The sequence below is a fragment of the Dermacentor variabilis genome, chromosome 9, assembly GCF_050947875.1.
Source record: "Dermacentor variabilis isolate Ectoservices chromosome 9, ASM5094787v1, whole genome shotgun sequence".
Taxonomy (NCBI): domain Eukaryota; kingdom Metazoa; phylum Arthropoda; class Arachnida; order Ixodida; family Ixodidae; genus Dermacentor; species Dermacentor variabilis.
Window position 1 is genome coordinate 144,169,816 of NC_134576.1, and position 10,989 is coordinate 144,180,804.

At 43.8% G+C, this 10,989-nt stretch overlaps 1 protein-coding gene across 1 annotated transcript in view; it reads right to left on the bottom strand.

Moving 5' to 3' along the window:
• LOC142557723 (acid sphingomyelinase-like phosphodiesterase 3b) overlaps positions 1–7,856 on the bottom strand; it is a 32,717-nt gene extending 24,861 nt beyond the window's left edge. Inside the window, exons 1-3 of the mRNA XM_075669769.1 lie at positions 7,542–7,856; positions 2,023–2,239; positions 1,376–1,623 (exon numbers count right to left, since the gene is read on the bottom strand). Coding sequence (XP_075525884.1) covers positions 1,376–1,623; positions 2,023–2,239; positions 7,542–7,707 — 631 coding nt within the window. The 5' untranslated portion in view covers positions 7,708–7,856. The remainder of the gene's footprint in view (positions 1–1,375; positions 1,624–2,022; positions 2,240–7,541) is intronic.
• Between the last annotated feature and the right edge of the window lie 3,133 nt (positions 7,857–10,989).

Sequence of the window (10,989 nt, forward strand, 5' to 3'; positions counted from 1 at the left end):
AGATCCCGTGTCGAGAATAGCTGCCCGCCGCGGCAGCTTCACCACAATACTCGCCCGGCCTTCTCACGTGAAAACGCCGGCGCGCACTTAGTTTCTCATTTCGGTACTAGCAAAGCTTCTCCGGGGTCGTCGCACGCGGCATTCACAGCTATTACCGCCAATCTTATTGCGATAAGCATCTTCACCTATCACTTTCACAGCGCGTAGTGCCGTTGAAAGCGCAGCGCACGCTTGTACCATGCGATAACCGAAATAACGCCGCCGTTCCTTGCTGAAGACTGCGATCGTATACATTTTCCGGCCGCTAGATCCCACGTAAACAAGAGAAGGCGCGAGGCGCGCGCGATCGTGAACAGCTAGTATATAGCCGCCCCTTTCATGCGAAAACGATGGTGCGCACAGTTTCTTATTCTGGTAAGTACAAGCGAATCTCCGCCCGGGTCGTCGCACGCCGCATTCACAGCTGTCGCCACCAAACATATTGCCATAAGAATATTAACCTATCTGTTTTGCAGCGCATGGTGGTGCATAGAGCCATTGGTAGCGTACTGCACGCTTTTAGTAGACAATAATTAATTCAAACGCGCCGCCATTCCCTGATGCAGGCGGTGCGATGTGGGCATCACGTTTCGCTTCGGCGGCATTCGGCGTCGCCCACCAGCTCGATTTAACAACAAAACGAGTCTCGGGCCGCCGGAGCAACAGAGCTCGACGCGCGCCGGCGTCTCGTCTCGTGCCGCAACTATACGCGCGACGCTTCGCATTACCTAGGTGTCAACAATAGTTTAGTCTGTCAGTTATTTTAGTAACTTCAGATCGTACGTCTTCCCGGTTAGTACGTTTTTCTCGAGGTATTCTTCCAAAATGTACTATCATAAAGTAAATCTAAAATTTCATTGTGTATTGGTTCACTCAGTGTTCAACTACTAAATGAAAAATAAAAACTGCTATACTACTAAAGATGTAGGGCCAGACACGGTATTGTATAAAGGAAGCAAATTTTTGTTCATGCATAGCTAAAGATATAAAGACTAGCAGGAAAATGATGCCAGAACACCTGGAAAAGTAACTCATAAGTACATTCCGTTAGAGGAGTTCTCCAATGCACAAATATGTACATATGTTCTGGGCACCTGCACCACCCATGAACCACAAACAGAGCTAACCTCACAACGAAAAAAAACTACCTTGCACAGAAGTGGCAGCAAGACGAGTAAAACAATGCACCAAAAGCAGAAGGATCGTTACACACAAATACATGTGGTACTATCATGAAAACAAACCACCAAGCTAGACAAATCAGTCAGCTTTGGTCAATACAAACAGCGCGCCACTTAAGTAGAGCAGAAATAAGTAATGAAGCAAAAAGCCTTACCCTGTTCAAATGTGGCCCAGGCATCCTCTGGGAGCAACTGGTTGAAACCAGCATGGTTGAGAAAGCCTCTATAGAGGGTAGCATTCTTAGATTCCATAGCATTTGCTGGAACCCAATCATGGTTCCCCAAGGTGGGCACGACAAACGAACGGTGCCGCCGTGCCCAGCGCCAAAGGAGGTCTCCAATCCAGCGTGTCTCATTGAACATGTCAGCCCAAGTGATGCCACTCACGTGAGGCAGGTTGTCTCTGTAAAAATGAATAACGTAAGTGACATCAGGGGCAGAAACGACTATGCATTTACTAGAACAAATGCATTCTCCCCTACCCTCTGTATTGTTTTTCATGCACATGATGGCCATAATATTAGAGGATGCTTAGATTCAAAGCAAATAAACAATCATGTAGATCTCATGGGTCGACACAACAATCAGTGAAAGTGAAATGTCGGTGAGCTAGCAAGACGAAATGACTCATCACAATAAGAGATGTGCAGAGGTAAAAGATGCACAAGATTGATCTCTTTAACGAATGAGTTGCACTCAGCACACGACGCAAGATGTCCTTCTCTTTAGACTTACTCTCAACAGGTGATACTCCTGGCTAGAGAGTTGGAATGTCAAGAAGAAGCCACATTAGGATACTTACCCTGTCCACAGAACAAAGTCTGTTGTAGGATGTATCCGTTCCATAGCCTCAACCGCTGACTGAGCCAGTAATTTTGGAGCATCACACAGGAAGTCGCCATATGCCCCAATGTCATCCAAGGTAGTCTGGTTGACATCGCGGTGGCATGACAGGTCACGACTTCCTCGTGTGGAGTAGTCCTTATCTACATGGAAGTCGGTTACGTGCCAGAAGTAGCCTACAATAAGATAAAGATGTCAAAACTTGTCCATTAGTGCAGTTTGCTTGTAGGAGAGATCATGAAGTGGCAATCATTGACCACCCCACAAGAGGAATATGAAGGAAATGCAGCAGATCCAACAGGCCCTAGAATCTACAAACAGCGAAGCTTATGAGGCAGTGTTCACATGCACCTTCACATTTGGCTCAAGGATGCCCTGAGAGAGGAGCTCTGCAGTGCAATTCACCTTTGAACACAACCGGCATTATATGGGTTGAAAGAGGCAAGCCAGGTAGCGCAATGCATGCGCAACATGAGGCCATTTTCTCCTGAGGCCATTTTCTCCACCATATCACCCGGTGCAGGGTGATATGGGCTGGACTAGTATTGAAGTGAGGGAAGCTCACACTAAAATTGATTATGAAGAATGACTGAGGAATATGGAAGAAAGTGAATGGGCTGGGAGAATGTTGAGGTATCTGTACAGAAAAAACATTGACTCAAAGTGGAGAAAAAGAACTATGAGGCTTACCAGCAAGTATATGGCCTGTAGGGTGAGCAACACAGCAACAATGTACATCAAGTGGAAAGTCAGAGAGGCTGAAATAATGTTATGGGTTGCAGCAATGGAAAAGAAACCTCCCATGAGTAACTACTCAAAGGGGCACTAAAGCGAAACAATAAATCAGTTTAGACTAATGAAGCATTGTTTCAGAACCCTGCAGGCAGTCAGTTCAAAAAGATAGTTTGATTATTAGATGAGAAAATGAAGGTCCAAGTATCAGTATTTGAATTTCACGCCGAAACCCCAGTGCCGGTACGTCAGCGTGACATCAGGGATTCCAAAGTATGTTTTCGCATTTGGGCAGCGTTGGCTAAGTAAAGGTTCCGAAAACTTGCCATGTTTAATATTTGGGTCCTTTAGAACACAATGTAGTGAATATGTACCGTTATATATAATTAGTAGGCCCTAGAAGATGCCATAAAAATCCATGACGTCGCAGCCACCAGGTGCGGGAACTTAAGTAGGCGTCGCCACCCGTATTTTGTTCTTGCGCTTTTTCTGGCTTACCAAACGTCTTATCGTTGTAAGAGTGGTGTTTTTGGTGTTGTAGAAAGGTAATTTACTGATGCAGAAGAAATCATTTTTCACTTTAGTGTCCCTTTAAGAGGAAAAAGCGAAATCAGGAAAGAAACAATTTATGATAACTCAAAGGGAAGCTCATTACTTTTCGAAGCAAGATCAGGACGCCTTACAACACGCACCTATAAAGCGAGATATAAGAAGGAAGAAGAAGCATGCGCTTGCTGCAGTAAAGCTTGGGAAACAATGGAGCATGTTTTATTACAATGTGAAGACATCTGCGCAGCGGTCGATTTAGGCATCACTGGCTTCTTTGAAGCCCTTGGGTTCAGCAAAAGCAGGGGAAAAGTAAACAAGTCCGCAATAGAGATTAGTAAGAGGCGATTGGAAGATTGGTGGAAGAAAAGTAGGGAAACGAAAAAAAATGGACACATAGAAAAGCAAAGTTCACAATAGGGGGTCAAAAAATTTGGTTGAGGGAGTATATCGTGTTTTTTTTTCTTGTTTTTTTTTAGCCTAGGTAGGACATTAGGCAGCGTAATAGCAAGAGCTTGGTGGTGGAATCCACCATCCAGTTCCAAAGGGGACACTTATAACATCCATCCATCTATCCAGGGCCCATGCCCGGGGTGCTCCGCCCGTTCCCTGCCTACATGCCTGGCTATGATGTAACGATACAAAGTTCAGTTACAGAAATTCAGCCTCTGACTTATCACATTTTGTTGCCTTTTTGTTTATTTTTTGTTACACTGTCATGAACTGTATTCAGATTTTAGGATATAAATAAAAAGTATTTTTCTGTGTGTGAATCTCAGCTCAAATTTACAACCTATGTCAATTTGCTTAACTGCAGATTTTTCTAATTTTGCTATGTAACTTGAGTTCTGTTTCCCAAACCTTTGACATTTTCTAATGCATTTCATATGAAGGTAAGACGTGGTTATTGCCTTCTCCCAATCATTCAACATTTGTTGTTTTTTTTCTTTCTTCTTACATGGTTAGCTGTGCTTTACTATAACCAAGGCATTTCCTTGTGAGTGTTGCTTATCTGTTGCATAGCTGCACACCTGGATGATATTTTAATAAGACCACAGTACCACTTCAAATAATTAACTAAACATATACTGTTCTTCGCAGCTATATATGTTCTTCGCAGCTAAAAGGTGTAACATGATTTGCAACTACCTTTAGCCCTCTTATCTTTAGTGCACAAGTTTTTTTCGCTTCATATATAGCACAGAAACTCCAGTCATAGTTTAAAGCATGGCCCACCACAATACTGCTAAAGCAAATGCCCAGTATAAGCAGCAAATTTTCATCACAGGGAATGCCACTGCCCACAAGATTGCTGAGGAAAACTCCTGTCCCTGCCTTGGTACTGTGGCATGCAGAACCCTAACCTAATCTAATCGACATTTAACACCAGCTGAAAATACTGAAATACCAGGATATAAAGAAACATCCCATAGATGGCTTGCAGCAGCACTATGTAAAGTAGAAAACTTGTCTAATCCCTTGTCACCACCACTGGCTAATGAAAGACAAGAATATAGAAAAAGCCTTTGTCTTTTGGATGGCTTGCAATGGCACTTGATAAGTAGGGCCCTCGTATGAACAACTTATCTTTCTAACCATGCCTATTATATGCCGACGATACCACATCATGCTCACCTCAGAATACACTAACCACTCTGCAAGCTACACTCAATTGCTAAGGGCCCAGGTGATTTACAGCAACATTTGTAATCATAAATAGACATAAACCGAACTGAACTAAAAAAAGAAAACTGACCTCTACAACGTCCGCATGTAGTGTACCCTAAACAAACTATGTATAAATCCTGTTAAAGCAATGTTTGTAATGTTCCATAATCCACCAAAACAAATAAAAAATCCCATAATAGTTTCTCTGAATAATTATAGACAACCAATATCTGGAAAATGAAATTTCTTTGTGTTACCCGTAACAAACACTTAATAAACCACTGTCATGTCAATACTGCACAAAGTGTCATTTGGTATTCACATTCTCATCGGAACATGTGCATACCTTGCGCCACATATTCTTTCTTGGTTATATAATGCTTATATAAGTAGTCATTTAACATCCTGTTTGTCTAAATGGGGAAACACATATCCTACTCAGCCCAGAGGGCTCGCGAGAGGGCCGTCAGGTTTCACCTCATGGTCCCCGAGTGGGCCCTAGCCAGGTGACGTCGAGTTTGCTCGCGTCTATTGTGGACCAAATAAAGTTGTTTCACTCACTCACTCACTCACTCACCTCAAGTGTCTTGTATGCATTGTGAAACAGGAAGTTCCCCAGACATTTCTACACAGGAACCTCCTAATGTATTGTTGAATATGTATGCTTGCTTTTCTTTTGCTGCTACAAATACACTTTAAACAAACAAAAATAAAAATATCGCCAACTGCATGGTGGTGGATGCCATGTATAGTGCTCCGATACTCCACCTGCAACGTACCCTACATGTAATATGTTTATATATGCTAGACCAACTGGTCACCAAATCACTGCATTCGTACAACATTGCTACAACATTGAATATGCTTCAGCTATTTGAGACCCTTATCAAGCATATTTAATAAATAACATTGAATCATTGCAGAACCATGCAGTTCATTTTATTTACTCTGATTACTCATGTCATACCAGCATCACAGCATTAAAGAAATGTGCAGGCCTGCAAGAACTATGTCACCACCGAAAAGCTGCACATTTATCACTTTTTCATAAGCTGTATCGTCACTCAACACTTCATAATGACTTTTTTTCGTTTGCCTTCTTTCATCTTTAACCAACGCGACCATTCATTTTAAAGTTCAGCACTTGTCATGTACATTTAACTACACACCATAACTGACTGGTATGCTCTGCCTCCACGTGTTGCTACTGCCACTGATCCAAATAAGTTTTGCAAACTGTTGTCTGCCTTAAGTACTGCTTAACATGATGCATACATTATGATCTCATGTTTGAGCTGTTTCTTTTTACTTTGTATTTCTAATAATGTAGATCTTGTTTCATTTCATTTTATGGTGTTGTCTGGAAGAAGGTGTAATTTTTTACTACTGCCCTGTTCATGTTATTGCTTCTTTTGTTTTCCTTTGTGCTTGTCAGAATTAACAGTATTTGATATTTGTATTCTAATGTCACATGATGCGTGCTTAAGTCTTTTTTCAACGAATTTGCAGTGTATTCTATTTTTTATCAATTGCCTGTACCTCCCCCCCCCCTCCATGTAATACCCTCAGCCGTGAGGGCCTTTAGACGTATTTTGTTTAAATAAAAAATATTCATTCTGCTGTGGAAGGGTGTGGCACCTAGATGAGTACATGAAATTCAAATGGTTGCACGCAATTTTAGGTTGCTATTTCACTCTAAGAATGAAGGAGCCAAAAGCTTCACACAAAATCTGGCTAGCTCTGCACGTCACTGGCTCGAAGTCACTAGCAGTGTAATAACAGAGCTCTACCTTTATTCTACGGCTTTACTACCAGCTCTACTTCAGCTGCGAAAAAAGAAGTGCAGCAGGTGTTCTCTCATCCATCCGAGCTTTATCCTTTGCAAGCACTCGATTTTTAGTGCCTATTGGCACTGACGACTTCGACGTCCTCTTTCAGCGTACTAAACGCCACAAGGGCATTAAACGAATACAAAGGCGGAAAAACAGACGTGTATCTATCCGTGGTCTCGTGTTTCGCAAGTAGCCTCACTAAGCTCAGGTTTGTGCGTTTTAAGAACTCTGTCGCACACTACTTTAGACAGCATGGAATTTTTATACATGAGGTTGCAATCCCCACGCGATTACTCATGCCAAGCGCGATCTTGGGTACTTTTTATTACAGTCACGCTATTTGACCTCGGACTTTACCAAGCGAGCGAGTGAGCGCCTGAAACACTAGTGGCAATGATGAACGACACTGCGCACGGCGCGCACGTATTAAGTTTCCGTTTACGCATCTCCTGTCCGATTTCTTTCTACCTGGCATAGGGGAAGGCTACATATATTACGCGATACTGGTCAACGTTCAGTTAGAACGGTACAAAGGATTATTACAAGTGCGCTAAAGCTGCTAAATCACCCTTTGACCTTCCAACGCATTGCTTACTGCTACTTTGGGCGATGAAAAGCAGCGATCGTTTAGTTGGTACCGGTCCGGGTCCGGGTTAATGACGGACACCAAACGAGACGTCTTTCGGAGACATGTACGCACCAATATCGTCGTGAGGGCTTGTGACGTACACTGTAGAGGCCAGCCGAACCAATGCGACGCAGAATAGCAGAAGCACCGCTCTGATTGCCATTGTATTCCTCACAGCGCGTCCGCCGTTCACCCACCGTAGTCGACTTGTTTGTCGACTGGCAAATATCTTGGCCATACGCCAACTCTCCCGTACCTCAGCACCACCCCGCGCGACGAGTGCGCGGCGGAGCCCGGCAAATTTTCTTTGGTCCGCGCAACAGCTGGCGTTGAAAGGTCACAACATAAACAATCGAGTAGCGTGCTGCGCTCTTAAAAAGGTTGGAGGATAGGAAGTCGTGAGTTTATTGTCATTAAGGTGATACATCGAAAGCAAACTCGAAACCGACATGAGGTCGCACACAGTGTAGCAACGGTGCAGCAAAAGGGTCTATGAGTGCACTCAGTGGAACACTTTAAGTCTTCCGAGATTGTAGTCGTGCCGTCGGTCATCTCAGATATTGAAAAACAATTGTGGCCTCTAAGATTGCAGTGGCCGCCTTTTTCTTCTCGGAGGTCACGCAACAGCTATAAAACAGCTCTAGAAGTTGTTTTAACATCCGCTAGATGTCAATTGCTTCGCCGGAAACGGCTGGGTCACGTCTCACTTCCGTCCCATGGCGGAGCGGGCGGAGGGCGAGGAGTGAGCGATCTGTCAGAGGCAGTCGCGATGAGATGTTGCAGACTGCAACAGCAGTGATCTTTTATAGCTTGGCAGTACCTAGGGCTTGTTGCTCGCTAGGGCTTCAGCTGTGTATTTCTCCACCTGTGTGGAAGCAGCGAACCCTTCAGATGCGAAATTCTACAGTGGAACAAGCCGGGTGTAGCCGCCTTGAGTGATGGATTTGATGCCTCCGTTCTCGGGACATCACCGGTCACGTCAGGGTAAGATGCAACAGCCGCCCTTCCACGTTACATCCGTTCGCTGGCAAGCTGTGGATACTCGCGCTCGCTCGCTGAGTGCAGGTTGATTGCGGGGCAGTAGTTTGGCTTTGCCGACGTTGCAGTCTCATCGACCACGTACGGCCAGTGCAGGAACGAGCCGTGGTGGCCGTGCGCTAAATCGATTTCGGACAGCTGTAGCTCGTCGTGTAGCCGTCCATCCTTCGCCATGCTCAGCTGCCGCCTCCTCCCGTAGCATTCGCGCGTCGTATTTCCTTTAGAGAATTGTTGGCTCAGCTGATGACTGCGCGATGCTAGCTTGGCGTACGGCCAGAATGTGTACTCGCCGTCGGTTCCCCAACGCCCGCATCTGTCCAAACAGCGGTTGCACGGTTGCACGATGCCTCAACGCTGGTTTCGACGTCGGCTTTTGCCCCAATCCCTGCACGTAAACAGAAGTCCCCGACTCTCTAATCATGGCATTCACTTTCTGCAAAGGAAACAGGCGCGATAACGGCCCAACGGAGTTCACGACTGCGCCTCTTCTCAAATGAAAGCTGTCGCAGATAGTGGCGCGGAGATTCTCGAAGATAGCGACTTCAAGGGATGTTGTGTGCGCTGCGCGCTACTCTGCATGCGTCCTATCGCTTGTAGTGGTAGCTTCTTAGGCTCCTGTCTGCCTTCAAGTCTGTGAAAGGTCGATGCTTCAGGTATTGTGTTCAGCCCCCGCTGCCGTTAGAAACAATTGTTACTTTGCATTCCTAATTGCTGAGCTGCTGCTATAAATTCTTGCGGCTCCCAGTTGTGCACTGCTCGCATCGTGCACGAGTATTTGCGTACTACCTATTTGCAGGCAAACGATGCATCGAGGTGACCCTTTCACTACACTGGCATTGCATTGTGGCGTTTTCTATTTCCAGCATCTGTAGGTTTTCAGCAGCAGAAATGCTCTGCTAAAATAGCCCGAATTCAAATGGCACGACAAAATTGAGGAGAGAAGGCTGAAAGAAAGAAATATCCCTTACAGACTTATAGTGTGTAGTCATTAACTCTAGTATATAGTGGTAGTAAACGCGATTGAAATTTGGTTTAATAATGTTTGACGTGCCAAGGTAATTTGTGTTCCCCTTTTTTATATTTACAATTACAAAAATTGAGAATTAATGATAAAATGGTGCATGACAGTTAATTTTCTCAAACCTTGTGTGTGTTTCCTTTGTAGGTTATTTTCTCCATAATCACACATGAATATTTCTTGCATTGCTGTAATTTTATTGATAATTGCAGGTTGGCTCTGCACTGTCAACTAGATTGGTTAATGGAAATTCACTGATTCATTATTTCATTGCAGTTAAGTTGGATGAGTGTAATTTAGCCAAAGTAACATTTAGGGGACATAGGCAGTGTGTCTTGTTCATGGGCATCATTCTTTGTTTACATGGTCATTTAAAAGGAAAGCTCAACAATTAAATTGCATCATGTGATAAAAGCTAAAGTACATGTAGTTGCAATGCCAAAGATGCATAGAGGTTCTAGTTATTAATCTGGCATAGGCTATGCTTTCACATTGAATTGGGTGTGCATTAAAAGAAGCCCAGGTGGTTAGTCAGATTGTCTCATTATCAGATCATATTTTTGGCATGTAAAACCAGATTTTCTTTTTCTGCTCTTGCATGAAATGTAAATAATTGCTTTTAAGTCAGGTGACTGCAATTTGTGACTGTGAACATTGTGTTCTATGGAAGACTGCTTATGCATTCAATGACATAACATTTCATTGCCCAAGAGCTTTACGAGTGTCTGTGAATATTTGATATTTCAAATATGAATTGAATAGTTACCGCTATCTGGTTCAGTAATTAAACTTATTCGATCCTCTGGGTAGAAAGACCAGTGCAAGTGGCAAATATTTCAAATGATGCTGCAGGAGAGCAGCAGTTGTTTCTCAGAGGCACCAGTTTCAGAGCCAACAAATGAGGCAGATAACTTCCGCTGGATGAATTCCAATCATTCAGTACGAATTCATCACATTAGGCTGCTACAAAAGTGTTGTCTTGATTTAAGCAAAGCGAATTATTACTTTCCAATCTCACCATGTTTGCATCCTTTCAAAGCAATGTGCGTTGTTGTAGCATCGTTGGCATGGCATCTGCGAACACCTATTTGCTGTTCACCAACACCAAGTTTCGCAAGACTCGATGGGGTTCAGCATGGTGTGAAGACCTGAAAAGGTTGGTTTCACATGTCATGGAATCGCATTACCAGGTAGCCTGGGGTAATGTGACACAATTAAACCTGGCCAGTATCAGCCGCATCAAATCGCCTGTGTTTACTGGTGCTTTATATAATGTTTACATGGGATCAAGGGCACTGTGATGGCCTTTAGAACCACTGTCGCACATGGCTACTAGGTCATGCCTTGAAGCCTCGTCATTCTTTAGACTGCAGTAGGCCGTGCACAAGAAATGAGCAGCAACCTTGAAACTTGGAACTGCTTCGTCAATTTTGACATGCTTTTTATTGAAAATGGTTTCAAATA